The sequence below is a fragment of the Salvelinus fontinalis genome, chromosome 4 (assembly GCF_029448725.1).
Source record: "Salvelinus fontinalis isolate EN_2023a chromosome 4, ASM2944872v1, whole genome shotgun sequence".
Classification (NCBI taxonomy): Eukaryota; Metazoa; Chordata; class Actinopteri; order Salmoniformes; family Salmonidae; genus Salvelinus; species Salvelinus fontinalis.
In genome coordinates this window covers 20,662,352-20,689,934 of record NC_074668.1, presented here as the reverse complement: position 1 = coordinate 20,689,934, position 27,583 = coordinate 20,662,352, and the positions used below count along the sequence as shown (strand labels likewise).

The 27,583-nt window shown below is 47.3% G+C and overlaps 1 protein-coding gene across 1 annotated transcript in view; it reads right to left on the bottom strand.

Moving 5' to 3' along the window:
* LOC129853306 (neurogenic locus notch homolog protein 1-like) overlaps window positions 1-27,583 on the bottom strand; it is a 57,896-nt gene that overhangs the window by 7,846 nt on the left and 22,467 nt on the right. The window contains exons 7-27 of the mRNA XM_055919199.1: window positions 27,405-27,560; window positions 20,020-20,205; window positions 19,767-19,880; window positions 17,838-17,951; window positions 17,265-17,498; window positions 16,883-16,993; window positions 12,488-12,680; window positions 12,138-12,283; window positions 11,885-11,998; window positions 10,929-11,048; window positions 9,268-9,420; window positions 8,780-9,008; window positions 8,301-8,502; window positions 7,798-7,951; window positions 6,597-6,781; window positions 5,960-6,092; window positions 4,899-5,156; window positions 2,036-2,148; window positions 1,292-1,863; window positions 638-1,069; window positions 169-317 (exon numbers count right to left, since the gene is read on the bottom strand). Coding sequence (XP_055775174.1) covers window positions 169-317; window positions 638-1,069; window positions 1,292-1,863; window positions 2,036-2,148; window positions 4,899-5,156; window positions 5,960-6,092; window positions 6,597-6,781; window positions 7,798-7,951; window positions 8,301-8,502; window positions 8,780-9,008; window positions 9,268-9,420; window positions 10,929-11,048; window positions 11,885-11,998; window positions 12,138-12,283; window positions 12,488-12,680; window positions 16,883-16,993; window positions 17,265-17,498; window positions 17,838-17,951; window positions 19,767-19,880; window positions 20,020-20,205; window positions 27,405-27,560 — 4,068 coding nt within the window. The remainder of the gene's footprint in view (window positions 1-168; window positions 318-637; window positions 1,070-1,291; window positions 1,864-2,035; window positions 2,149-4,898; window positions 5,157-5,959; window positions 6,093-6,596; window positions 6,782-7,797; window positions 7,952-8,300; window positions 8,503-8,779; window positions 9,009-9,267; window positions 9,421-10,928; window positions 11,049-11,884; window positions 11,999-12,137; window positions 12,284-12,487; window positions 12,681-16,882; window positions 16,994-17,264; window positions 17,499-17,837; window positions 17,952-19,766; window positions 19,881-20,019; window positions 20,206-27,404; window positions 27,561-27,583) is intronic.

Sequence of the window (27,583 nt, the reverse complement as noted above, 5' to 3'; positions counted from 1 at the left end):
TGTGTGTGTGTGTGTGTGTGTGTGTGTGTGTGTGTGTGTGTGTGTGTGTGTGTGTGTGTGTGTGTGTAGGGCTGAGGTATGATTATAGAAGCATTAGGGATGCAAACCTTGGGTGTTGCAGCAGTACCCTGTTAGTGACTGTTAACATGGAAGAAGATAGAAACTCACTGTGAACAGCCTCTATGATGTAGGGAATATTGAGGTTTCCACTGGAGGCCAGGGCCCCCAGGAAGGCTGCTACATCAGTGGCACTCTGGAAGCACTCTGTGGACTGCTGAAAGCACTGGCGGTTGTCAATCTCCAGGTACACGATGGAGCTGTGGAGGACAGAGTCATATTATACACATTAGACCTGATCTAAAGCCCAGAGAGAAAGTAGAAGAGCACAATGGTTTCTGTTCTCACAAAACTACCAGAAGTTCTTAGAAAGCCAGACACTGATATATTTGTTATATAATCATCTATTGTGATGGAAAACTAAAGATATGGAAGGCCAGTTTACTTTCCACAACAAATACTTAGTCCTAGCTTGACTTTCACATTTTTGATTCATGACAATATGAGGTTTGCATGAACATTCAGCTGAAATCCAGATTCCAAATGAGGATTGTTTCCAGAACATTTTTCTAATCCTTACCCTTTGATCAGCATGGGGTCCAGCTCCCTGCGTCTGCGTCTGTTTCCACTGGCTATAGTATACAGGCTATTCCTCATGGAGCTGAGCATGGTGCCAGGGATCTCTGTCCAACCCACTGAGCGCTTTATGTTGTGTTTGTTCAGCTCCTGCTCACTGCCGTAGTACGGGTAGATCATCATCTCTCCCTTGGAGTCCTGCCGGAACACCACGTTGGTGTGGAGAACGCGGCTCAGCTCCCGCAGGAAGCCAAGCGAGTTGTTCCGGAGCTGGTCGGGCATGATGTGGACCACGATGACCAGGCGGCCCACCGCCAGCTTCTCTGGCATGTTGTTAGCACAGTCCAGACCATCCCACTCACACTCAGCGTTGTTGCAGCCCTGGTCACAGTGGCCGTCCGCATAGTGGTCTTTACAGTACTGGTCGTACAGAGGGCTGGAGAGACAAGAGATTAGAGTATCATTCAGTATGACTTTTAATGGGATGTATAATGATGAAAGAAAAGCTTGTATCTCTACTCAGCCTTTATTCTTCCTCTATTCTCTACAGCATTAGCTGAATCAGGTCTGGAGCTGAACCCTGCATAGCCAGTAGCTCTCCATGTGGACTGGCCTCCCCTTAGCTAGTATTCAGTGTTTAGACCCTGATGACACTCACTTGCACTGGCCCTCCAGGTTCTGACAGTCAAAGCCATCGTAGAGACAGCCGGCGTTGTTGCACTGCTCGTCACACTTCCCGTCATTGAAGTAACGCCAGCACTGCAGGGACGACGTGCAGTTCTTCCACGGGTCGTTGAAGTTGAGCGAGCAGTCGCCCCCGTCCCAGCCACACGCGTGGTTGTTACACAAGGTATCACAGAACTTGTTCCCCTTTCTTTCCTCACACTGGGGGATCTCACAGCTCACCTCCACCTCTGGCGGGGGCGTGATGTCACGGCCAAACCCACCCAGGAAGCTGTAGTCCAGGATGTGACATAGCAGGCCGTTGAAGTTGGTGGGGCATACGCAGTGGTAGTATGGAGCCTCTGAGCTGTACTCACAGGTTCCCCCGTTGTAGCAGGGGTTGGTGTTACAGGGGCTGTCTGTAGGGTATTCACACCCTGGCCCCGTGAACGAGGAGGGACAGAGACACTTGGGGCTCTTGTGTCCGGAGATGCAGGTGCCACCATTACGGCAGTGGAGACTCCCACATGAGTGGGCATCGTACTCACAGGTAGAGCCAGTGTAGCCCTGTAGAGGGGAAGGAGAGCAAATGTGTCAATCTAGTACTACTAGTACTACGATTACAGTACATTTAATGAATGACAACACAGTGTAATACATCTGCTCAATGTCTTTATATACAGTATGCGTCTTGTATGCAGTATAATATGCCAGCAGCCTTAGTTGTGTGTGAACTTACAGGTGGACACTTGCAGATGAAGCCGTGAGGAGTGTTGCTGGCTACGGCACATGTCCCTCCGTTACGACAGGGTTTGCTCTTACAGCCGTCAAACACTGTGTCACAACGCTGGCCTGTAGGGTCACAGAGAGATATAGTTACATCAAGGACTGAATCCCCTTATCAATAAGCCAATCACAGGTTAACATTTAATGCCATACAGAGTAAATACTTCCAGTTGAAGTCGGAAGTTTACATACAATTAGGTTGGAGTTATTAAAACTCGTTTTTCAACCACTCAAACTATACTTTTGGCAAGTCGGTTAAGACATCTACTTTGTGCATGACACAAGTAATTTTTCCAACAATTGTTTACAGACAGATTATTTCACTTATAATATCACAATTCCAGTGGGTCAGAAGTTTACATACACTAAGTTGACTGTGCCTTCAAACAGTTTGGAAAATTCCAGAAAATTATGTCATGGCTTTAGAAGCTTCCGATTTGAGTCAATCATTTGAGTCAATTGGAGGTGTACCCGTGGATGTATTTTAAGGCCTAACTTCAAACTCAGTGCCTCTTTGCTTGACATCATGGGAAAATCAAAAGAAATCAGCGAAGACCTCAGAAAAAAACATTGTAGACCACAAGTCTGGATCATCCTTGGGAGCAATTTCCAAACGCCTGAAGGTACCACGTTCATCTGTACAAACAATAGTACGCAAGTATAAACACCATGGGACCAATCAGCCATCATACCGCTCAGGAAGGAGACGAGTTCTGTCTCCTAGAAATGAACGTACTTTGGTGTGAAAAGTGCAAATCAATCCCAGAACAACAGCAAAGGACCTTGTGAAGATGCTGTAGGAAACAGGTACAAAAGTATCTATATCCACAGTAAAACGAGTCCTATGTCAACATAACCTAAAAGGCCGCTCAGCAAGGAAGAAGCCACTGCTCCAAAACCGCCATAAAAAAGCCAGACTACGGTTTGCAACTACACATGGGGACAAAGATGGTACTTTTTGTAGAAATGTCCTGTGGTCTGATGAAACAAAAATAGAACTGTTTGGCCATAATGACCATCGTTATGTTTGGAGGAAAAAGGGGGATGCTTGCAAGCCGAAGAACACCATCCCAACCGTGAAGCACGGGGGTGGCAGCATCATGTTGCGGGGGTGCTTTGCTGCAGGAGGGACTGGTGCACTTCACAAAATAGACGGCATCATGAGGGAGGAAATTTATTGGATATATTGAAGCAACATGTCAAGACATCAGTCAGGACGTTAAAGCTTAGTCGTAAATGGTTCTTCCAAATGGACAATGACCCCAAGCATACTTCCAAAGTTGTGGCAAAATGGCTTAAGGACAACAAAGTCAAGCTATTTGTCAAACGTATGTTTCTATTTTTTGTTTGGTCAGGGTGTGATGTGGGTGGGCATTCTATGTATGTATGTCTATATTTTTTATTTCTATTGTGTTTGGCCTGGTATGGTTCCCAATCAGAGGCAGCTGTCAATCGTTGTCTCTGATTGAGAACCATACTTAGGTAGCCTGTTTTCCCACTTTGAGTTGTGGGTGGTTATTTTCTGTTTAGTGTTTGTTGCACCTTTCAGAACTGTTTGTTGGTCGTTTTGTTGTTTTTGTTCACGTGCTCATCTTTATTAAAAGTATTATGGATACGTACCACGCTGCACTTTGATCCTCCTCTCCTTCTCCCGACGACAATCGTTAGACTATTGGAGTGGCCATCACAAAGCCCTGACCTCAATACTGTAGGACATTTGTGGGCAGAACTGAAAAAGCGTGTGCGAGCAAGGAGGCCTACAAACCTGACTCAGTTACACCAGTGTCAGGACGAATGGGCCAAAATTCACCCAACTTATTGTGGGAAGCTTGTGGAAGGCTACCCGAAACATTTGACCCAAGTTAAACAATTTAAAGGCAATGCTACCAAATACTAATTGAGTGTATGTAAACTTCTGACCCACTGGGAATGTGATGAAAGAAATAAAAGCTGAAATAAATCAGCTGTCAGAGCAGCTTACCGATCACTGCACCTGTACACAGCTCATCGGTAAATAGCCCACCCAACTACCTCATCCCCATATTGTTTTTATTTTTGGTCTTTTGCACCCCAGTATCTCTACTTGCACATCATCATCTGCGCATCTATCACTCCAGTGTTAATGCTTAATTGTAATTATTTCGCCACTATGGCCTATTGATTGCCTTACCTCCCTAATCTACATTTGTACACACTGTATATAGATTTTTATTTTTATATTGTGTTATTGACTTACGTTTGTTTATCCCATGTGTAACTCTGTGTTGTTGTTTTTGTCGCACTCCTTTGCTTTATCTTGGCCAGGTCGCAATTGTAAATGAGAACTTGTTCTCAACTAGCCTACCTGGTTAAATAAAGGTGAAATAAAATAAATATATAATAAATAAATATACTATTATTCTGACATTTCATATTCTTAAAATAAAGTGGTGATCCTAACTGACCTAAGACAGTGTATTTTTACTAGGATTAAATGTCAGGAATTGTGAAAAACTGAGTTTAAATGTATTTGGCTAAGGTGTATGTAAACATCCGACCTCAACTGTATCTTCTGGGGCTATATACTATAGGAAAACAGTGAAGAGGTGGTATATATATTTTTTTACTGTTGGGATTTCTCCTGCAAGGACAATGATTTGTCTCGAAAAAGACAGAAAAATGTCCGACTTAATTAACTCAGTTTGTCCTTACTTTCCCATATAAACCCCATGAAACAACTGGAATTGACATGAAACTAAACCCAACCCCACTCCCCAGTCACTCCCCAGTCACTCTCCAGTCAGAGCCAACATGTCTGATTGTTGTATATATGTTACCTGTATATCCGGTACGGCAATCACAGCGGTAGTTGTTGGTGAGCTGGACGCAGTTGTGTGTCCCGCGGGGGTCACATGGGTTGGACAGGCACTCGTTGACGTCCCCCTCACAGCGCTCCCCTACGTAGCCGGCGGGACAGATACAGTGGTAACCTCCCACCCTGTCCACACACTTCCCCTTGTTGAAGCACTTGGGCTCGTTGGTGACGGGGTCTGTGAAGGGGTTGCAGTCGTCTATGTTGATCTCACAGTGAACGCCTGCAAGGTAGAGGACGGGCGGGAGAGAGCAGAGGAACAGTCAGCCTCTTCTAAAACACTCAGCTGGGACACCACCACATGGGATCAAGAAGGATGGATGTACTACCTGCACTTGTTCAATACATCTTTTCATTTACCGTTTCAAAATGTTTCTCGTTTGCTTCTCTAAAACCTTTTTGGCTACATTCATTTCACCAGTACTTTAGCTGACCAACAAGACACACTCCCTTCATGTGAAATACGAGAAATCAATCCCGTATTTCACGGGGACCAGAGTTTCGGACATGTGCTGGACACTGTTAAGCCCTAATTAATGAAGTGTGGTGGATTGAGAGCGAGAGCGAGTGAGAGAGAGAGGGCGGGCGGAGAGGAAGAGTGGAGACCGGGGGGAGAGAGGAATAGAGAGAGAGTGGGAGGATGGAGAGGAGCACAGAAAGAGGGATAGAGAGAGAGTGGGAGGATGGAGAGGAGCACAGAAAGAGGGATAGAGAGAGAGTGGGAGGATGGAGAGGAGCACAGAAAGAGGGATAGAGAGAGAGTGGGAGGATGGAGAGGAGCACAGAAAGAGGGATAGAGAGAGAGTGGGAGGATGGAGAGGAGCACAGAAAGAGGGATAGAGTGAGAGTGGGAGGATGGAGAGGAGCACAGAAAGAGGGATAGAGAGAGAGTGGGAGGATGGAGAGGAGCACAGAAAGAGGGATAGAGAGAGAGTGGGAGGATGGAGAGGAGCACAGAAAGAGGGATAGAGAGAAAGAGGGGGGTGGTGTGGAAGAGTGTGTGGAGGTGGGTGGCGGGTCCCTGACCTTGGGTTCCCCTGGGACAGGAGCATTTGTAGGTATTGATCAGGTCAATGCAGGTGCCTCCGTTCTGGCACGGCTGGGAGAAACACTCATTGATCTCATTGGAGCAGTTGGTGCCGACGTATCCCGGCACACACTAGGAGAGGAGAGGGAAAAGATAAATCAATGAGTGACATGAAACAAGGCTGTTTCTGTTTACCTGGTTGTTTTGCCAGTTTTCTGCACAGGACAGCAAATTCTCTTTCATCAGAGATCTACATAAATGTCAGTTTGTGAGTCTGTTAATAAACAACCTTTTGTCATCAGTTTGGATACAGAGTTTGATATGACTCTTTTTATAGAAAGAACACCCACACACTCATTTATTTTCTGATTTAAATCATTCAATGGAAAGTGAGCCTGACTGACTGACAATGTTTCTGCAAGACCAAGACCAGGAAACACACACTTTTTTGGCCACATGAATCGCTGTTCGGCCTAGGTATCATTTCTACATTAGGCTACATTTGTTATGCATTTCACCCAGCACCTGTGAAAACTTGGATTAAATTACATTTGATGTAACTTAATTAGGACAATTCGTACCAATTGGATGTAATGTGCATTAGTGACAGTGCTGTGTTCCTAGTGAGCAGCCTACCTTGCAGGAGTACCCTCCTAGGAAGTCAGTGCAGGTGGATCCGCTCTGACAGGGGTTGGGGATGCACTCATCCACCTGCTCTTCACAGTAGCTGCCTGTGTAGCCTGCCTGGCAGTGGCAGTAGTGAGTGTTCCCCGCATCCAGACACTGGCCTGAGTTACGACACAGAGCAATTACCTCCACACCTGGAGGGCAGAGAGATGGGGAGGGGAAGAGAGATGGTGAGGGCAGAGAGATGGGGAGGGGAAGAGAGATGGGGAGGGCAGAGAGATGGGGAGGGCAGAGAGATGGGGAGGGGAAGAGAGATGGGGAGGGCAGAGAGATGAGATGGGGAGGGCAGAGAGATGGGGAGGGGAAGAGAGATGGGGAGGGGAAGAGAGATGGGGAGTGCAGAGAGATGGGGAGGGTAAGAGAGATGGGGAGGGCAGAGAGATGGGGAGGGCAGAGAGATGGGGAGGGCAGAGAGATGGGGAGGGGAAGAGAGATGGGGAGGGGAAGAGAGATGGGGAGGGCAGAGAGATGAGATGGGGAGGGCAGAGAGATGGGGAGGGGAAGAGAGATGGGGAGGGGAAGAGAGATGGGGAGGGCAGAGAGATGGGGAGGGTAAGAGAGATGGGGAGGGCAGAGAGATGGGGAGGGCAGAGAGATGGGGAGGGGAAGAGAGATGGGGAGGGGAAGAGAGATGGGGAGGGCAGAGAGATGGGGAGGGCAGAGAGATGGGGAGGGCAGAGAGATGGGGAGGGGAAGAGAGATGAGGAGGGCAGAGAGATGGGGAGGGCAGAGAGATGGGGAGGGCAGAGAGATGGGGAGGGGAAGAGAGATGGGGAGGGGAAGAGAGATGGGGAGGGCAGAGAGATGGGGAGGGCAGAGAGATGGGGAGGGCAGAGAGATGGGGAGGGGAAGAGAGATGGGGAGGGGAAGAGAGATGGGGAGGGCAGAGAGATGGGGAGGGCAGAGAGATGGGGAGGGGAAGAGAGATGGGGAGGGGAAGAGAGATAGGGAGGGCAGAGAGATGGGGAGGGCAGAGAGATGGGGAGGGGAAGAGAGAGGAGATCAGTATGTAGTCTGTGTTTTGTTAGTGGTGTGAAATTAATAGCATAGTGATGATTGAGGCTAACACAAACACACACACACACAAACACACCTCATACATGCAGAAGGACAGACACACAAACACCCTCCTTCACACCCCCAGTATTACCTCTCTGTTTGGCTGCCACCTCGCAGGAGACGCTTGGCACATCACAGTAGAGCCCTGTCCAGCCAGTCTGGCACTCACAGCTGTAAGTAGTGCCAGTCTGCCAACAGGTGCCCCCGTTCTGACAGGGGGACGAGTCACACCAGCGTACCAGATTCTGAGGAGACACACACACCATAGACAGTTAGTCACTAGCTGACAGGGGGAAATGTTTCTGTAAGTAAGCATGTACACTGTTGTTTCACAGATACAAACATTACCCATTGGGCACAGATGTCAATTCAACGTCTATTTCACGTGTGTTCATCTGAAATGACGTGGAAACAACGTTGATTCAACCAGTGTGTGCCCAGTGGGTAACTAGCTTATAGCTTCAGTTATTTATACCACCTTTATTTAGTCAAGTACATGATCCATAAAAGCACATTTTACTTGACAATAACAACCTGGTATATAGCCTACAGCTAGTCTACTGTAAAGTCAGCGTGACTGGGCCTATACTGTACCTGGCAGTTGAGTCCAGTGTAGCCCTGGAGACAGATGCACTTGTAGGTGCCGTAGCTGTCCTGGCAGGTGCCTCCGTTCAGGCAGGGCCTGGAGTCACACTCATTGATGTCGTGTTGGCAGTAGCTGCCAGTGAAGCCAGGTGGGCACAGGCAGGTGTAGGTGTTGATGCCGTCCACACACGTCCCACCGTTGAAACAAGAGCTGTTAAACAAAACATCCACAAAGCAATACCAGACATGTCATTCAAAAACCAAATTCAATTAACTTTAAAACATGGTAAGTCGAATTAGTAAAATGAATTGAGAGTGAATATCCTGGGCTATAATGGGATATTTGAGTCATTCAACTTTCTGTCACAGGGGGCAGAAGTGGACAAGAGAAAGTAGTTTGGAGATGCATTCGTGGTTTGTGACAGAGATGCAACAGGCCATGTGAGGTAGAGAAATCCAAACTAAATAGGAATTCAAGCTCCCTTTACCTCTCAGTGCAGTCAGGTGTGTTGTTCTCACAGTGTATCCCACTGAAGCCAGGTGGACAGGTGCAGGTGTAGCTGTTGACACAGTCGGTACAGTTGGCTCCATTCTTACATGGGTTACTGTCACACTCGTTGATGTCCTCCTCACACTTAGTGCCACGGAAACCAGGCAGGCAGGTGCACGCAAAGTTGTCCACCTCGTCCCGACAGAAACCTCCATTGCTGCAGGGGTCTATGGGGGAAGAGAGCGGGGAGAGAGGTTAGCTTATAACTTAGCAGACTGGCTACAACTCAATAGTCTTGACTAGCTTCCTTTCCTTATGTTTTACTGGCATGAAAGAACATGACGGGATTTATAGAGACGTGGTGGCCTTTCACCTCTCAGTCATGAAATAAAAGAGACGGGGGCCACTTTAGAGTATTGAGACACGGCCACTGTCTCATATTAACCTGTTTTTATGATGAAGTCATGAAGATGATAGGAGACTTACTGGGCTTACAGTCGTCAATGTTGGTCTCACAGTTGCGGCCAGCATAGCCGGCCTTGCAGCTACAGTGGTAGTTGCCTTTGGTGTTCTCACAGGTGGCCCCATTGAGACAGGGGTTCTTCACACACTCGTTAATGTCCACTTCACAGGTCTGTCCTAGAGAGGGTAGAGGAAAGGAGAGAGTGGAGAGGTTTACTACACAGCACTGAGATCATTTGCCCATTTTCATAATTTTAATTTGATAACATACAGATAACCTAATACAGATAACGTACATATACTGCCTTCAGAATGTATTCATACCCTTTGACTTATTGCATTTTGTTGTGTTACAGACGGAATTCAAAATTGATTAAATCGATTTTCTTTCACCCATCTACACACAATACCCCGTAATGACAAAGTGAAAACATGTTTTTTTTTTTAATTGTTGCAAATTTATAAAAAATGAAATATTGAAATATCTAATCTACATAAGAATTCACACCCCTTAGTCAACACTTTGTAGAAGCACCTTTGGCGGCGATTACAGCTCTGAATCTTTTTGGGATTGTACAGTATTTGCCCATTATTCTTTTTTAAATTCTTCAAGCTCTGTCAAGTTGATTGTTGATCATTGTTAGGCACCCATTTCATTTCTTGACATAGATCTTCAAGCAGATTTAAGTCAAAACTGTGACTAGGCCACTCAGGAACATTCAATGTCATCTTGGTAAGCAACTCCAGTGTATATTTGGCCTTGTGTTTGAGGTTATTGTCCTGCTGAAATGTGAATTTGTCTCCCAGTGTCTGTTGGAAAACAGACTGAACCAGGTTTTCCTCTAGGATTTTGCCTGTGCTTATAGCTGTATTCCGTTTTTTTTTTATCCTAAAAAACTCCCTAGTCCTTGCCGATGAAAAGCATTCCCATAACATGATGCAGCCACCACCATGTTTGAACATATGAAGAATGGTACTCAGTGATGTGTTGTGTTGGATTTGCACCCAAACATAAAGCTTTGTGTTTAATTTCTTAAACACAAATTTCTTTGCCATATTTTTAGCAGTTTTACTTTAGTGCCTTACTGCAAACAGGATGCATGTTTTGGAATATTTTTATTCTGTACAAGCTTCCTTCTTTTCACTTTGTCATTTAGGTTAGTATTGTGGAGTAACTACAATGTTGTTGATCCATCCACAGGTTTCTCTTATCACAGCCATTAAACTCTGTAAGTGTTTTAAAGTCACCATTGGTGTTTTAAAGTCACCATCCCTGAGCAGTTTCCTTTTGAAAAACCTCTCTGGTCTTTGTGGTAGAATCTGTGCTCGAAATTCACTACTCGATTGAAGGACCTTACAGATTTTGTATGTTGTGTGAGGTACAGAGATGGGGTAGTCATTAAAAAATCCTGTTAACCACTAGTATTGAACACTTATTGACTCAAGACATTTCAGCCAAAAAAAATAATTGTAATTACAAAGATTTTCTACAAACAAAATTCCACTTTGACATTATGGGGTATTGTGTGTAGATCAGTGACATAAAATCTCAATTTAATAAATGTTTTATTCAGGCTGTAACACAACAAAATGTGGAAAGGGTAAAGGGCTGGGGAAACTTTCTGAAGGCACTGTACATGCATAGGAATTCCATATAATCTACTGTAAAGATGTTGCTCGCTCACCTTGCCAGCCCTCTGGACACACACAGGAGAAGCTCTCGTAGTCTTCAGTCTCCTGACACTCACCTCCGTTCTTGCAGGGCTTGGGTTTGCAGGGTGCTAGCAGGGTCTCACAGTTCTCACCTATCACACACACACACACCACACACATTTTTAGATAATGGACATGAACAGTGTTCAATATTATTGTTCTCATATTATTATCGTGTCTAATATTATTGTTTTCGGAACCAGAGTATCATAACTGGAAGTAGTGGGTGTCTGGACACTGGATAGATCGCCCATAGATAATGCTTTTATTGGACATTTAAACACACACTTCCTTCAGGAGGCTTCTTGCCCACAGTGAAAAGGTCTGTGAGTGTTAGAGAGCAGATTTGTTTGGGCCTACGGAGACATTTGCCTATCTGTCTGTTTCCACGACACCCAGCACGGACAGGAAGCAGGCTGGAGTTTCCTGCTATTGTCAAGGCATTTGCTGTTCTGTGAGACAGGAAGTCTGCAAACAGGAAATGTGTCAAGCAGCTGGGCCGTTCAGTTCCCACCCCTCCGTCACACAATCAGAGCCACTATTATTCCAGCTCTCGACGCAGGGTGGAATTTTCCAAAAAGAAGACTCAGGGAATAAATAAAAAGGTTGCCCAAAGGCAGTCAGTCCATCATTATCTGTTTTATCAAATAATACGAGGGAGAAATGGATGTGAGGACTTCTTACAAATATTTCCCTGTACTGTTATCAGGGACACAACGTCAACACAACAGACGCTGGAGTTTTAGCCAAGAGGAAGTCTTGCTGCTGGACATTCATTGACAGCTTGGTCTTCCGGAGCATGTTTTTCCTGAACGTCCAGTGCCTTAGAGAAGCTAGAACTTTGAGCACCACAGCAAGGAAATACCAAAACATTACGCTTAGATAGACCATCAGACATATATTTCACAATAGCCAAATATGTTCATACCGGTATATGGCAGTAGGCAGTTGCACTTGTACGCAGAGACATCATCGATGCAGGTCCCTTGGTTCAGGCAGGGATTGGAGGCACATTCGTTAATGTTGGTCTGACAGCTTGGACCTGGGATCAAAAGGTCAAGAAGTTATCAAGCACATGAGTTTGAGTTAAGAGTCAGGGTCAAATAGATCAAAACAATATAAAATGTATTGATGGTGGGAGTGCAATCTCGAGGACCATACACACGTACACACTTACTCACCAGTGAAGCCGATTCTGCAGGAACAGACATATCCGCTCGTCATATCCTTGCAGGTGCCTCCGTTCATGCAGGGGTTGGACTCACACTCGTTGTTGTTGATGTCACAGTTCTTGCCACTCCAGCCATTGTCACACAGACAGTTGTAACTAAGGAAAAGGTGGGAAAGCTCAATATCAGAGTAACAGACACTAAATTCCACTTTGAGTCCTCAAATCCACACCTTTTATGAATACTTAGGGATTTACTGTGGATATATTCATACCATATATGTAAGGAAGATTTCTAGATGTACACAAAACACAACTTAGTGATTTCCTTGGCATTGAAACAGATGAGAAAAACAGACTCACCCATTGACTTTGTCCTGACAGTGGCCATGGATACACGGGTTGCTAAGGCACTCATTGACCTGAGAGAAGCAGGTGGTGTCATGGTAACCCTCTGGACACAGACAGGTGAAGCTGTTGATGCCATCGACACAGGTGCCACCGTTGTGACATGGGTTGAGGGCACATTCGTCAAGGTTGATGTTGCACATGGTCCCTGTGAATCAGAACCCATGAAGATGTTTACTTCTCTGACCTCTCATACAGTAGTGTCTCAACTTTATAGCACAAGGAACATTTACAGTTTACAAACTGATTCAATTGGTGTTAGAAAATGATACAGGTAACTGCCAAGGTAAAGGAATAAACAAGATAATGTGTCTTAATGGGTCATTGGGGCACCACGAGCCAGAACAGCTTCAATGCACCTTGGCATAGATTCTACAAGTCTGGAACTTTATAGGGGGGATGCGACACCATTCTTCCACCATAAATTCCATAATTTGGTGTTTTGTTGATGGTGATGGAAACGCTGTCTTAGGTCGCTCCAGAATTTCCTATAAGTGTTCAATTGGGTTAAGATCCGGTGACTGAGACACCATATGCATTACATCGTTTTTATACTCATAAAATCATTCAGTGACCTCTCGTGCCCTGTAGACAGGGGCATTGTCATCCTATGGGGTAAAAGCCTGCCCAGGATTTTCATACATGACCCTAAGCATGATGGGATGTTAACTGCTTAATTAACTCACGAATAGGGTTGCACATTTTGGGGAATATTCTGAGGTGGAAACTTTCCATGAGAATTAACGGGAATATATGGGAATTAACGGAAATACATGCAAATTAATATTAATACCATTTAAATGTAGATGCTTTTTGAATTGGATATATTTACCATATTATATGGAGACAGAAACAAAAACATTTTACCTTATCATAAGTAGACATAATTGCAAATGATTAAATCCTTCCAATATAATTTTTTTTAAACAATTTAGTTACGAATTGAACTTAAATTAAATTAGTTGACTCTTCACATGGGATGACTTCAATGAACAACAAAAGAAAGGGAATATTGAATGATCCCCAATGATCCATCGCATCTCCCATCGCATTTTCAACATACATCTGTAAAATGATAGTCTAGAAACTAAAGCTTTGGTTGTCTTCCTCTCAGGTTTCCATGTCTTCTCCCTGGACCTCCTCAATGTTCACCTCTTGAACATCAGACTCTGAGGCCTCATCTTCACTGTCACTTTCCAACCTTCTTGAGGATGGCTCTTTGTCAGACTAAAAAAGCCTCAAATTTGCCCGGATGCAACCAATTTTTCAACCCTTGTATTGGTCAGCCTGTTGTGTGCTTGGTGTGTGTGTCTTCAAACAAGGACCAGTTGCGCTCTGAGGCGGTTGATGTTGGTGGGATTTGGAGGATGATGGAGGCAACAGGGGAAAGAGCCTCAGATCCACAAAGTCCCTTCCACCAAGTGGCTGATGAGATATGTTGGCACGACTGCCATATTGCATCTCCATCCCAAAGCCCTTGCTGGAAGTGTACTTTACCAGACAGCCAAGAACCTTTCCCTCATCCAGGCCAAGTTGGCGAGACACGGTAGTGATGACACCATAGGCCTTGTTGATCTCTGCACCAGACAGGATGCTCTTGCCAGCATACTTGGGGTCCAACATGTACGCTGCGGCGTGTATGGGGTTCAGGCAGAAGTCTTCAAGCTTGTTGATGTATTTCAGAACTGCAGTTTCCTCTGCTTGGAGCAACAGTGAAGTGGGCAGGGCAGTATGGATTTCTTCTCTCGCAAGCAGAGCCTGAACACAGACAGGATGGCATTGTCTCCATCAATACGTGCAATGGCTAGTGCTATAGGTTTCAGGAGTTTCAGGCTGCTTACCACTCTCTCCCAAAATACATTATCCAGGAGGATCCTCTTGATGGGGCTGTCCATATCGGCAGACTGTGATATGGACATTTCTTGGAGACTCCTTCCCCTCCAGGAGACTGTCAAACATGATGACAACACCACCCCAGCGGGTGTTGCTGGGCAGCTTTAATGTGGTGCTCTTATTCTTCTCACTTGCTTGGTGAGGTAGATTGCTGCTGTAACTTGATGACCCTTCACAAACCATTTCCTTGGCTCTCTTGTAAGAGTGTACCCATCTTTTTCAGTGCCATGATGTCCTTGAGGAGCAGATTCAATGCATGAGCAGCATAGCCAATGGGTGTGATGTGAGGGTAGGACTGCTCCACTTTTGACCAAGCAGCATTCATGTTCGCAGCATTGTCTGTACCAGTGCAAATACCTTCTGTGGTCCAAGGTCATTGATGACTGCCTTCAGCTCATCTGCAATGTAGAGAACGGTGTGTCTGTTGTCCCTTGTGTCTGTGCTCTTGTAGAATACTGGTTGAGGGGTGGAGATGATGTAGTTAATTATTCCTTGCCCACGAACATTCGACCACACATCAGAGATGATTGCAATACAGTCTGCTTTCTCTATGATTTGCTTGACCTTCACTTGAACTCTGTTGAACTCTGCATCCAGCAAATGAGTAGATAAAGTATGTCTGGTTGAGGGTGTATGCTGGGTGAAGAACATTTAGAAATCTCTTCCAATACATATTTCCTGTGAGCATCAGAGGTGAACCAGTTGCATACACAGCTCGAGCAAGACATTCATCAGCATTTCTCTGACTATGTTCCTCCATTGAGTCAAAAAACACTTCTGATTACAGGAGGACCATGAACTGTTGCTATCGATAAGGTGTCTGATTCATCATTTTCACATCGAATAGAAGTAGAGGGACTTTTGTCAGAGGTTGCTTGTTGTGAGCGCTGGGGAACTTTATGCACTTGGCCAGATGATTCTGCATCTTTGTTGCATTCTTCACATATGATTTGGCACAGTATTTGCAAATGTACACCGCTTTTCCTTCTACATTAGCTGCAGTAAAATGTCTCCACACATCAGATAGTGCCCGTGGCATTTTCCTGTAAAGATTAGAATTTTTTTATTTTTTTTTAAATACAATTCCATGTACAGATAAATAGTTAAGCAGTTAGATTAAACAACTCCTTTGTAAGATAAATGTTTTAAAATGAAACATGTTTGGAAACAGGTGAATTAACACTCAAGCAAGCTAAAATCCACATGGTAGCAAAAACTAACTAGCAGTTAAGTTAGAAATTATTTAAACACACTTTGCTGTAGGCTGCTATTTCCTAGTTTACAAAAATTAATGTATGTCATAAAATATATTCACCCCACCCAGTATTGTAATCAAAACTTACCAGAAAGCATGTAGTCCTTGGCTCAGACAGTGTAGTAGTGTGGGCTCAATAGCATCTCATTAGTGTGCAAGATCTTGAGAATCAGCTGTACATGTGATGGAAGAATGCACTGTGCATGTGATGGAAAAATGCACTGTGCATGTAGAGGTTTGCAATTCCATTGAATTGGGGATAGTGTAACCAAAATATGCCACAAGACCTAGAATTGCCTTATGTGTATCCCGCAAAAAAGATTCACTGTTATAAGCTAACTTTTTGATTATTTTAAGCAAAATTCCCCAAATTCCCGGGCTTAACTTCCCATGGAAAATTCCTGGAAATTTCCCGGAAAGTTTCTGACCCTTTGCAACCCTTCTCAGGAACCACACCTGTGTGGAAGCACAAGCTTTTAATATACTTTGTATCCCTCATTTACTCAAGAGTTTCCATTATTTTGCCAGTTACCTGTACAAATTAATAACAGTTTATGGTTAGAAGTTATGAAACTTTGAACATAATATCATGTCGTAATCTTTGGAGTTGGTCAAAATCCATGAAGATATCATTTAGAAGTAAAACACAAAGCCCAACCCGTGCTACACCAGACAACGGACCATACAATGGGCTCTATATCCCCACAGTAAATGTATCCACCTAGACAAACATGGGCTTTTTAAGTCCGGTTTTGTTGGCCACTTGAAATGCCGCCGCCATTCAGTGGGTGCCACGCAAAACATGAAGAGAGGCCATTTAGCCCTAAAGCATGGACCAGCTTCCCCCCTTTTAAAATATCAACTTTCAGGAATCTTTCTGGGGATCTTTCCTCCAGTGAAATCCCCGGTGAGTGTTGGTCCTTTCAGAGCCTGGTGAGAGAGACCAGCTTGTGTCTAGGCAACAAGTTGGGGGGGGGGGGGGGTCTGGAAAGTGACACTGCCACAGAAGGTCTCAAAAGGAGTGCATTCGCTTACCATCTGTCATCTCTCTCCCTCTTCCACCCCTCCACCCTTCCCTCTATGCTCTTGTTTGTCCTGCCTTCACCTGAGAGGTCTGAATAGGAGAGGTAGGAGTACCCCCTTCAAATCTCAACCTGGGTAGCCACAGTCAGACAAACTGGTCCCCTACAGTATCTACTTACCGCTGTAGCCGGGCTCGCAGGCACACTCGTAGCCATTGATCTTGTCGAGGCATGTCCCGTAGTCACATGGCTTGCTCTTGCAGTCGTCCAGGTTGACTTCACAGTTTATACCTAGAAGCAAAGAAATTATCATCAAAGTTTCTATAGTAACATTTTCACAGATTAAAGTAAATCTGGGTGTCGAGGACAGTTTCGAGCTTAGAGAAGTATTTTAGTGTGTGTGTGTGTGTGTGTGTGCGTGTGTGGTGTGTGTGTGTGTGTGTGTGTGTGTGTGTGTGTGTGTGTGTGTGTGTGTGTGTGTGTGTGTGTGTGTGTGTGTGTGTGTGTGTGTGTGTGTGTGTGTGTGTGTCTGTGTGTGCATGCATGCATGCGTGCGCCTGACCTGCGGTGCCCATGGGGCAGGTGCAGATGTAGGAGTTCTCGCGGTCCTGGCAGATGCCTCCGTTCCGACAGGGCTGACTCAGACACTCGTTAATGTTGGTCTCACACAGCCGGCCCGTGTAACCAAGGCGGCAGTAGCAGGTGAAGGAGGCCAGGCCATCCTTACAAGTACCATAGTGACAGGGGTCCGAGAAACACTCATTGATGTCAGTCTCACAGTGTTGCCCCGTGTAACCTGGTAGAAAGACATGGAGTTGGTCACTAGTCTAATTTCTCTCCATTCTATTCAGGAGCCAGAAAACATTCAATCATTTTTAGTTTCTTTTGAAATCTATGTTTGTTGTTTTATTGTTGTTTTTATGAGTAAAAAGACGAAACCCGCACACTGCTCCTGCTAGCATCACTGCTCTTTATTAAGCTTACATATCAGCCCCAAGGCCTTCATCAGAGCTTTTGTGAGTGTTTTGAATTTGCACCATTGCTCCACTCACATCTGTTCAATATATTGAACAGGATTGGAGTCGAGGGAAAATAAACGTGTGTTACTAAATATAACAACTTTCTGTTTTTATACCTTCAGTGCATTCACAGGTGTACTTATTGGGGCCATCCGTGCACTTGGCGCCATTCTTGCAAGGCGTGCTGGAGCACTCATCAATATCTATCTGGCAAAGGTTCCCAGCAAAGCCTGGAAAAACAAGAAGATGTAGGGAGTGAGTGAGTGGTTCATTAGAGTGATCTTACCAAGCCCAAACTATGCCCACTCTATCCCTGGAAGCCTACCTACATTATGATGAGAGCCCTCAATGACAGAGATGGCTGCATATGAATCAAAAGGCCTGCCGTACTACAGCTTACTGTGTTCTTTCCTTCTACTCCTTTTCACCACTGCTCCCAAAAAGGGGGGGGGGGTGGCTTCCAAGGCCTCATGACCAGGGGTGAAAGACAAAGGGGGGACTGTCTGCTCAATGTAATGCAAAGCTGAGCCAGTTGCCTCTTTTGTCCCCCAAAACTTTTCCATCACAATGTGCATTCTCCCGTCCTGGTCTCGCCCCTTTCCCCGCCTGCTTCTCCCAACAGGGCTAGCTTGACCTCTGAACTCAGCTATTCAAATCCCTCATCATTGAAAATCAACCAGCAGGCTCCCTTATTTTCTCTCGTCATTCTGATCTCTGTTTGTATTTCTTCTTCCACCTTCTGTCGCAGGAACGGACAGTGTTCAGTAGTCACACATTTGAATTCTAAGTGGTAAAAAGAAGGATTCTATCTGATAAATAACACACAGGTGGTCTAAGCCAAACAGCCAGCCAGAAACCAGTTGTCACTAATCCAAATAGGAAGTGGCTACATGGCTATCTGTTAGCTCTGCTCCATTCACAACACAGGGTCCTTTCAATTTTCACTGTCCATCCATGCTAACGCTAAAGTTACCTCACACACACCTCCCAGAGCCAAAGAGGGGATTTAGCCCGGGCTTCTGGAATCACACATTTCAAAAGGGATGAGTGGGGTTTCCATGGAGATGATGTGTACAGAAATGAAAGGAGAGAGGACCCTACCCCGGCCTGGGCTTACACAGGAACACATTTACATCACAAGCAGGCAATGGGGACCCCAAAATCCCCCGCCTCTACCCCATAACCCCTCTAGAGCATAACCGTCTGTGGGTCTCAGTCCCCTCCCGTACCCCAACACCCCCTCCCACTTTCACTACTGTCTCATTCAGGCCTCTCCCCTACCCCTTACCCCATCCCCAACCCCATCCCATAGATATGGGGGCTTTTCAGCAGCTAAACTCTTGTGTTCTCTGCTGTACCGCTCTACTGTTAACTGCACTTTCAACACACGGAGCCTCCTGCCTTTCTCTCTGAGCTATTTTTGATCAGAACCAACTGAGAACTGCACTATTTTCCATCAGAATTACTTCCGCCTCAATAGCCCTGCTGAAAGAATCAAAACAAAAACACATTTTAGAGGCTAAGAAACCTTGTTGAGTGTCGGCCCGCCTCCCGTTCTTCTATCAGAGCACTCCTCTGCTAACAGAACCCTCAATGCCTCTCGTCACATACTGTAGTCCAACCCTAATGGAATCCCTGTAGAAATACCTCTTCAAATCATCTAGATTCTACATGCAACACATCACTACACACAAAACCCAAACCTCACCACAACAGCTTCTACAACTACACAGAAATTAAATACATGAAAACACAAACCTATTTCAGCTGCTACTCTTAGTTAGACGTTATCTCCTTAATTCTCTCTCAAATTCCGTTATTGTGACTAGCTACATCAAAACCAAGTTTAAGTGCACACTCATCAGAGTAAAAACTTGTTCTAAGTGAAAACTTTGTCAAGCCCTTCCTTATGGATTTTCCTCCTCGTCGAGCGCTGGCCTGCTAAAGCCTGCCTGAGGGCAGGGATTAGAGTATACCTCCCGCACCCATCCAGTCCAGGGGGGTGATCGACCCCCCCCAGACTGCCGCAGCGTCCCGGGGCTCACCTGTGGGGCACTGGCAGTGGAAGGTGTTGATCTTGTCGATACATTTCCCATTGTTCAGGCAGGGGTCGTAGGCGCACTCGTCAGTATTGATCTGGCAGAACAGTCCCTCGTAGCCTGCAGCCAATTAGCAAGGGAAACAAGACACAGGACCAGTTAGTTAACTATGAGGTTTGTACAGTAACATTGACAGTGCCTGACTTCAAAGATATGGGTTTAGATTGCAGCCATCCTTTGATTAAAACAGTGTCTTTACCTGGCATACAGATGCAGTGGAAACCTCCTATCTGGTCGAGGCAGGTGGCTTCGTTCTGGCAGGGGTTGGAGAGGCACTCGTTGACGTCGTGTTCACAGCGAGCGCCAGAGAAGCCAGGCTGACACTTACACTGGAACGAACCCATGGTGTTCAGACACTTCCCTCCATGCTCACAGGGGTTGCCTCCTAGACACGCAAAGAGACATGGAGTGAATCTTAACAAACATGTTACAGGGTGTGCTCCTTCACAATGCTGTGTAGGGGTTGTTACCTGTCTGCTGTGTAGGGGTTGTTAACTGTCTGCTGTGTAGGGGTTGTTACCTGTCTGCTGTGTCGGGGTTGTTACCTGTCTGCTGTGTAGTGGTTGTTACCTGTCTGCTGTGTAGTGGTTGTTACCTGTCTGCTGTGTAGTGGTTGTTACCTGTCTGATGTGTTGGGGTTGTTACCTGTCTGCTGTGTCAGGGTTGTTAACTGTCTGCTGTGTAGGGGTTGTTACCTGTCTGCTGTGTTGGGGTTGTTACCTGTCTGCTGTGTCGGGGTTGTTACCTGTCTGCTGTGTAGGGGTTGTTACCTGTCTGCTGTGTAGGGGTTGTTACCTGTCTGCTGTGTTGGGGTTGTTACCTGTCTGCTGTGTAGTGGTTGCTACCTGTCTGCTGTGTAGTGGTTGTTACCTGTCTGCTGTGTAGTGGTTGTTAACTGTCTGCTGTGTAGGGGTTGTTAACTGTCTGCTGTGTAGGGGTTGTTACCTGTCTGCTGTGTTGGGGTTGTTACCTGTCTGCTGTGTAGTGGTTGCTACCTGTCTGCTGTGTAGTGGTTGTTACCTGTCTGCTGTGTAGTGGTTGTTAACTGTCTGCTGTGTAGGGGTTGTTAACTGTCTGCTGTGTAGGGGTTGTTACCTGTCTGCTGTGTTGGGGTTGTTACCTGTCTGCTGTGTAGTGGTTGTTACCTGTCTGCTGTGTAGTGGTTGTTAACTGTCTGCTGTGTAGGGGTTGATACCTGTCTGCTGTGTAGGGGTTGTTACCTGTCTGCTGTGTAGTGGTTGTTACCTGTCTGCTGTGTAGGGGTTGTTACCTGTCTGCTGTGTAGTGGTTGTTAACTGTCTGCTGTGTAGTGGTTGTTAACTGTCTGCTGTGTTGGGGTTGTTACCTGTCTGCTGTGTAGGGGTTGTTACCTGTCTGCTGTGTAGTGGTTGTTAACTGTCTGCTGTGTAGTGGTTGTTAACTGTCTGCTGTGTAGTGGTTGTTAACTGTCTGCTGTGTAGTGGTTGCTACCTGTCTGCTGTGTCGGGGTTGTTACCTGTCTGCTGTGTAGTGGTTGTTAACTGTCTGCTGTGTTGGGGTTGTTACCTGTCTGCTGTGTCGGGGTTGTTACCTGTCTGCTGTGTAGTGGTTGTTACCTGTCTGCTGTGTAGGGGTTGTTACCTGTCTGCTGTGTTGGGGGTTTTACCTGTCTGCTGTGTAGTGGTTGTTACCTGTCTGCTGTGTAGTGATTGTCACCTGTCTGCTGTGCAGTGGTTGTTAACTGTCTGCTGTGAAGTGATTGTCACCTGTCTACTGTGTAGGGGTTGTTACCTGTCTGCTGTGTCGGGGTTGTTACCTGTCTGCTGTGTAGGGGTTGTTACCTGTCTGCTATGTAGGGGTTGTTACCTGTCTGCTGTGTAGGGGTTGTTACCTGTCTGCTGTGTAGTGGTTGTTACCTGTCTGCTGTGTAGGGGTTGTTACCTGTCTGCTGTGTAGGGGTTGTTACCTGTCTGCTGTGTAGGGGTTGTTACCTGTCTGCTGTGTAGGGGTTGTTACCTGTCTGCTGTGTAATGGTTGTTACCTGTCTGCTGTGTAGGGGTTGTTAACTGTCTGCTCTGTAGGGGTTGTTACCTGTCTGCTGTGTAGGGGTTGCTACCTGTCTGCTGTGTAGGGGTTAATACCTGTCTACCTCTCTGCTGTGTAGGGGTTTCAACCTGTCTGCCTCTCTGCTGTGTAGGGGTTGCTAACTGTCTACCTCTCTGCTGTGTAGGGGTTGCTACCTGTCTACCTCTCTGCCGTGTAGTGGTTGCTACCTGTCTACCTCTCTGCTGTGTAGGGGTTGCTAACTGTCTACCTCTCTGCTGTGTAGGGGTTGCTACCTGTCTACCTCTCTGCTGTGTAGGGGTTGCAACCTCTCTGCTGTGTAGGGGTTGCAACCTGTCTACCTCTCTGCTGTGTAGGGGTTGCTAACTGTCTACCTCTGCTGTGTAGGGGTTGCTAACTGTCTACCTCTCTGCTGTGAAGGGGTTGCTACATGTCTACCTCTCTGCTGTGAAGGGGTTGCTACATGTCTACCTCTCTGCTGTGAAGGGGTTGTTACCTGTCTACCTCTCTGCTGTGTAGTGGTTTCTACCTGTCTGCCTCTCTGCTGTGTAGGGGTTGCTACCTGTCTACCTCTTTGCTGTGTAGGGGTTGCTACCTGTCTACCTCTCTGCTGTGTAGGGGTTGCTAACTGTCTACCTCTCTGCTGTGTAGGGGTTGCTAACTGTCTACCTCTCTGCTGTGTAGGGGTTGCTAACTGTCTACCTCTCTGCTGTGTAGGGGTTGCTACCTGTCTACCTCTCTGCTGTGTAGTGGTTGCTAACTGTCTACCTCTCTGCTGTGTAGGGGTTGCTAACTGTCTACCTCTGCTGTGTAGGGGTTGCTAACTGTCTACCTCTCTGCTGTGAAGGGGTTGCTACATGTCTACCTCTCTGCTGTGAAGGGGTTGCTACATGTCTACCTCTCTGCTGTGTAGGGGTTGCTAACTGTCTACCTCTCTGCTGTTTAGGGGTTGCTACCTGTCTGCTGTGTAGTGGTTGCTAACTGTCTACCTCTGCTGTGAAGGGGTTGCTACATGTCTACCTCTCTGCTGTGTAGGGGTTGCTACATGTCTACCTCTCTGCTGTGTAGGGGTTGCTAACGGTCTACCTCTCTGCTGTGTAGGGGTTGCTAACTGTCTACCTCTCTGCTGTGTAGGAGTTGCTACCTGTCTGCCTCTCTGCTGTGTAGGAGTTGCTACCTGTCTACCTCTCTGCTGTGTAGGGGTTGCTAACTGTCTACCTCTCTGCTGTGTAGGGGTTGCTACCTGTCTACCTCTCTGCCGTGTAGTGGTTGCTACCTGTCTACCTCTCTGCTGTGTAGGGGTTGCTAACTGTCTACCTCTCTGCTGTGTAGGGGTTGCTACCTGTCTACCTCTCTGCTGTGTAGGGGTTGCAACCTCTCTGCTGTGTAGGGGTTGCTACCTGTCTACCTCTCTGCTGTGTAGGGGTTGCTACCTGTCTACCTCTCTGCTGTGTAGGGGTTGCTAACTGTCTACCTCTGCTGTGTAGGGGTTGCTAACTGTCTACCTCTCTGCTGTGAAGGGGTTGCTACATGTCTACCTCTCTGCTGTGAAGGGGTTGCTACATGTCTACCTCTCTGCTGTGAAGGGGTTGTTACCTGTCTACCTCTCTGCTGTGTAGGGGTTGCTAACTGTCTACCTCTCTGCTGTGTAGGGGTTGCTAACTGTCTACCTCTCTGCTGTGTAGGGGTTGCTAACTGTCTACCTCTCTGCTGTGTAGGGGTTGCTACCTGTCTACCTCTCTGCTGTGTAGTGGTTGCTAACTGTCTACCTCTCTGCTGTGTAGGGGTTGCTAACTGTCTACCTCTCTGCTGTGTAGGGGTTGCTAACTGTCTACCTCTCTGCTGTGTAGGGGTTGCTAACTGTCTACCTCTCTGCTGTGTAGGGGTTGCTACCTGTCTACCTCTCTGCTGTGTAGGGGTTGCTACCTGTCTACCTCTCTGCTGTGTAGGGGTTGCTAACTGTCTACCTCTCTGCTGTGTAGGGGTTGCTAACTGTCTACCTCTCTGCTGTGTAGGGGTTGCTACCTGTCTACCTCTCTGCTGTGTAGGGGTTGCTAACTGTCTACCTCTCTGCTGTGTAGGGGTTGCTACCTGTCTGCTGTGTAGTGGTTGCTAACTGTCTACCTCTGCTGTGAAGGGGTTGCTACATGTCTACCTCTCTGCTGTGTAGGGGTTGCTACATGTCTACCTCTCTGCTGTGTAGGGGTTGCTAACTGTCTACCTCTCTGCTGTGTAGGGGTTGCTAACTGTCTACCTCTCTGCTGTGTAGGAGTTGCTACCTGTCTGCCTCTCTGCTGTGTAGGAGTTGCTACCTGTCTACCTCTCTGCTGTGTAGGGGTTGCTACCTGTCTACCTCTCTGCTGTGTAGGGGTTGCTAACTGTCTACCTCTCTGCTGTGTAGGGGTTGCTAACTGTCTACCTCTCTGCTGTGTAGGGGTTGCTACCTGTCTACCCCTCTGCTGTGTAGGGGTTGCTACCTGTCGACCTCTCTGCCGTGTAGGGGTTGCTAACTGTCTACCTCTCTGCTGTGTAGGGGTTGCTACCTGTCTACCTCTCTGCTGTGTAGGGGTTGCTACCTGTCTGCTGTGTAGTGGTTGTTACCTGTCGACCTCTCTGCTGTGTAGGGGTTACTAACTGTCTACCTCTCTGCTGTGTAGGGGTTGCTACCTGTCTACCTCTCTGCTGTGTAGGGGTTGCTACCTGTCTACCTCTCTGCTGTGTAGTGGTTGCTAACTGTCTACCTCTCTGCTGTGTAGGGGTTGCTACCTGTCTGCCTCTCTGCTGTGTAGGGGTTGCTACCTGTCTACCTCTCTGCTGTGTAGGGGTTGCTACCTCTCTACCTCTCTGCTGTGTAGTGGTTGCTAACTGTCTACCTCTCTGCGCTGTAGGGGTTGCTACCTGTCTACATCTCTGCTGTGTAGGGGTTGCTACCTGTCTACCTCTCTGCTGTGTAGGGGTTGCTACCTGTCTACCCCTCTGCTGTGTAGGGGTTGCTACCTGTCGACCTCTCTGCCGTGTAGGGGTTGCTAACTGTCTACCTCTCTGCTGTGTAGGGGTTGCTACCTGTCTACCTCTCTGCTGTGTAGGGGTTGCTACCTGTCTGCTGTGTAGTGGTTGTTACCTGTCGACCTCTCTGCTGTGTAGGGGTTACTAACTGTCTACCTCTCTGCTGTGTAGGGGTTGCTACCTGTCTACCTCTCTGCTGTGTAGGGGTTGCTACCTGTCTACCTCTCTGCTGTGTAGTGGTTGCTAACTGTCTACCTCTCTGCTCTGTAGGGGTTGCTACCTGTCTGCCTCTCTGCTGTGTAGGGGTTGCTACCTGTCTACCTCTCTGCTGTGTAGTGGTTGCTGTCTACCTCTCTGCTCTGTAGGGGTTGCTACCTGTCTGCCTCTCTGCTGTGTAGGGGTTGCTACCTCTCTACCTCTCTGCTGTGTAGTGGTTGCTAACTGTCTACCTCTCTGCGCTGTAGGGGTTGCTACCTGTCTACATCTCTGCTGTGTAGGGGTTGCTACCTGTCTAACTCTCTGCTCTGTAGGGGTTGCTACCTGTCTACCTCTCTGCTCTGTAGGGGTTGCTACCTGTCTGCCTCTCTGCTGTGTAGGGGTTGCTAACTGTCTACCTCTCTGCTCTGTAGGGGTTGCTACCTGTCTACATCTCTGCTGTGTAGGGGTTGCTACCTGTCTACCTCTCTGCTGTGTAGTGGTTGCTAACTGTCTTCCTCTCTGCTCTGTAGGGGTTGCTACCTGTCTGCCTCTCTGCTGTGTAGGGGTTGCTAACTGTCTACCTCTCTGCTCTGTAGGGGTTGCTACCTGTCTACCTCTCTGCTGTGTAGGGGTTGCTACCTGTCTACCTCTCTGCTCTGTAGGGGTTGCTACCTGTCTACCTCTCTGCTGTGTAGTGGTTGCTAACTGTCTTCCTCTCTGCTCTGTAGGGGTTGCTACCTGTCTGCCTCTCTGCTCTGTAGGGGTTGCTAACTGTCTACCTCTCTGCTGTGTAGGGGTTAATACCTGTCTACCTCTCTGCTGTGTAGGGGTTGCTTCCTGTCTACCTCTCTGCTGTGTAGGGGTTGCTACCTGTCTACCTCTCCGCCGTGTAGGGGTTGCTACCTGTCTACCTCTCTGCTGTGTAGTGGTTTCTACCTGTCTGCCTCTCTGCTGTGTAGTGGTTTCTACCTGTCTGCCTCTCTGCTGTGTAGGGGTTGCTACCTGTCTACCTCTCTGCTCTGTAGGGGTAGCTACCTGTCTGCCTCTCTGCTGTGTAGGAGTTGCTACCTGTCTGCCTCTCTGCTGTGTAGGAGTTGCTACCTGTCTGCCTCTCTGCTGTGTAGGAGTTGCTACCTGTCTACCTCTCTGCTGTGTAGGGGTTGCTAACTGTCTGCCTCTCTGCTGTGTAGGAGTTGCTACCTGTCTGCCTCTCTGCTGTGTAGGAGTTGCTACCTGTCTGCCTCTCTGCTGTGTAGGAGTTGCTACATGTCTACCTCTCTGCTGTGAAGGGGTAGCTACCTGTCTGCCTCTCTGCTGTGTAGGAGTTGCTACCTGTCTACCTCTCTGCTGTGTAGGGGTTGCTACCTGTCTACCTCTCTGCTGTGTAGGGGTTGCTACCTGTCTACCTCTCTGCTGTGTAGGGGTAGCTACCTGTCTGCCTCTCTGCTGTGTAGGAGTTGCTACCTGTCTACCTCTCAGCTGTGTAGGGGTTGCTACCTGTCTGCCTCTCTGCTGTGTAGGGGTTGCTACCTGTCTACCTCTCTGCTGTGTAGGGGTTGCTACCTGTCTGCCTCTCTGCTGTGTAGGGGTTGCTACCTGTCTACCTCTCTGCTGTGTAGGGGTTGCTACCTGTCTGCCTCTCAGCTGTGTAGGGGTTGCTACCTGTCTGCCTCTCTGCTGTGTAGTGGTTGCTACCTGTCTACCTCTCTGCTGTGTAGGGGTTGCTACCTGTCTGCCTCTCTGCTGTGTAGGGGTTGCTACCTGTCTGCCTCTCAGCTGTGTAGGGGTTGCTACCTGTCTGCCTCTCTGCTGTGTAGTGGTTGCTACCTGTCTACCTCTCTGCTGTGTAGGGGTTGCTACCTGTCTACCTCTCAGCCGTGTAGGGGTAGCTACCTGTCTACCTCTCTGCTGTGTAGGGGTTGCTACCTGTATACCTCTCTGTTGTGTAGGGGTTGCTACCTGTCTGCCTCTCTGCTGTGTAGGGGTTGCTAACTGTCTGCCTCTCAGCTGTGTAGGGGTTGCTACCTGTCTGCCTCTCGTCTGTGTAGGGGTTGCTACCTGTCTACCTCTCTGCTGTGTAGGGGTTGCTACCTGTCTGCCTCTCTGCTCATGGCCCTCCTGCTACTCGGACCCTATCTCGCTGATTTCTACCGGCCTCCCCTCCAATCCTGTCAGCCCTGGCCCATGACTGGGTTTCTGATCTCTGAGGTCGAGGAAATCACATTTCTAGTTCTTGACTAACCAAATATAATGAAGCCCATGAAGAATAAAGCCTTGTCCTATATTGATCTAATGTGTGTTTATGAAAGCATCCCTCAGTGGTCTGAGCCTACTTACCTAGTGAGCACTCGTCAACATCCTGGTCACAAGCGGAGCCAATGTAGCCAAGGGGACAGGTGCAGATGGCCTTGCCATTGACGGGGTTGGTGTCACAGTTAGAGCCTTTCTGACAGGGGTTACTGATACAGGCGTCATCCAGGTGACACAGCAGACCTGGCACAGCACAAGAAAAACAG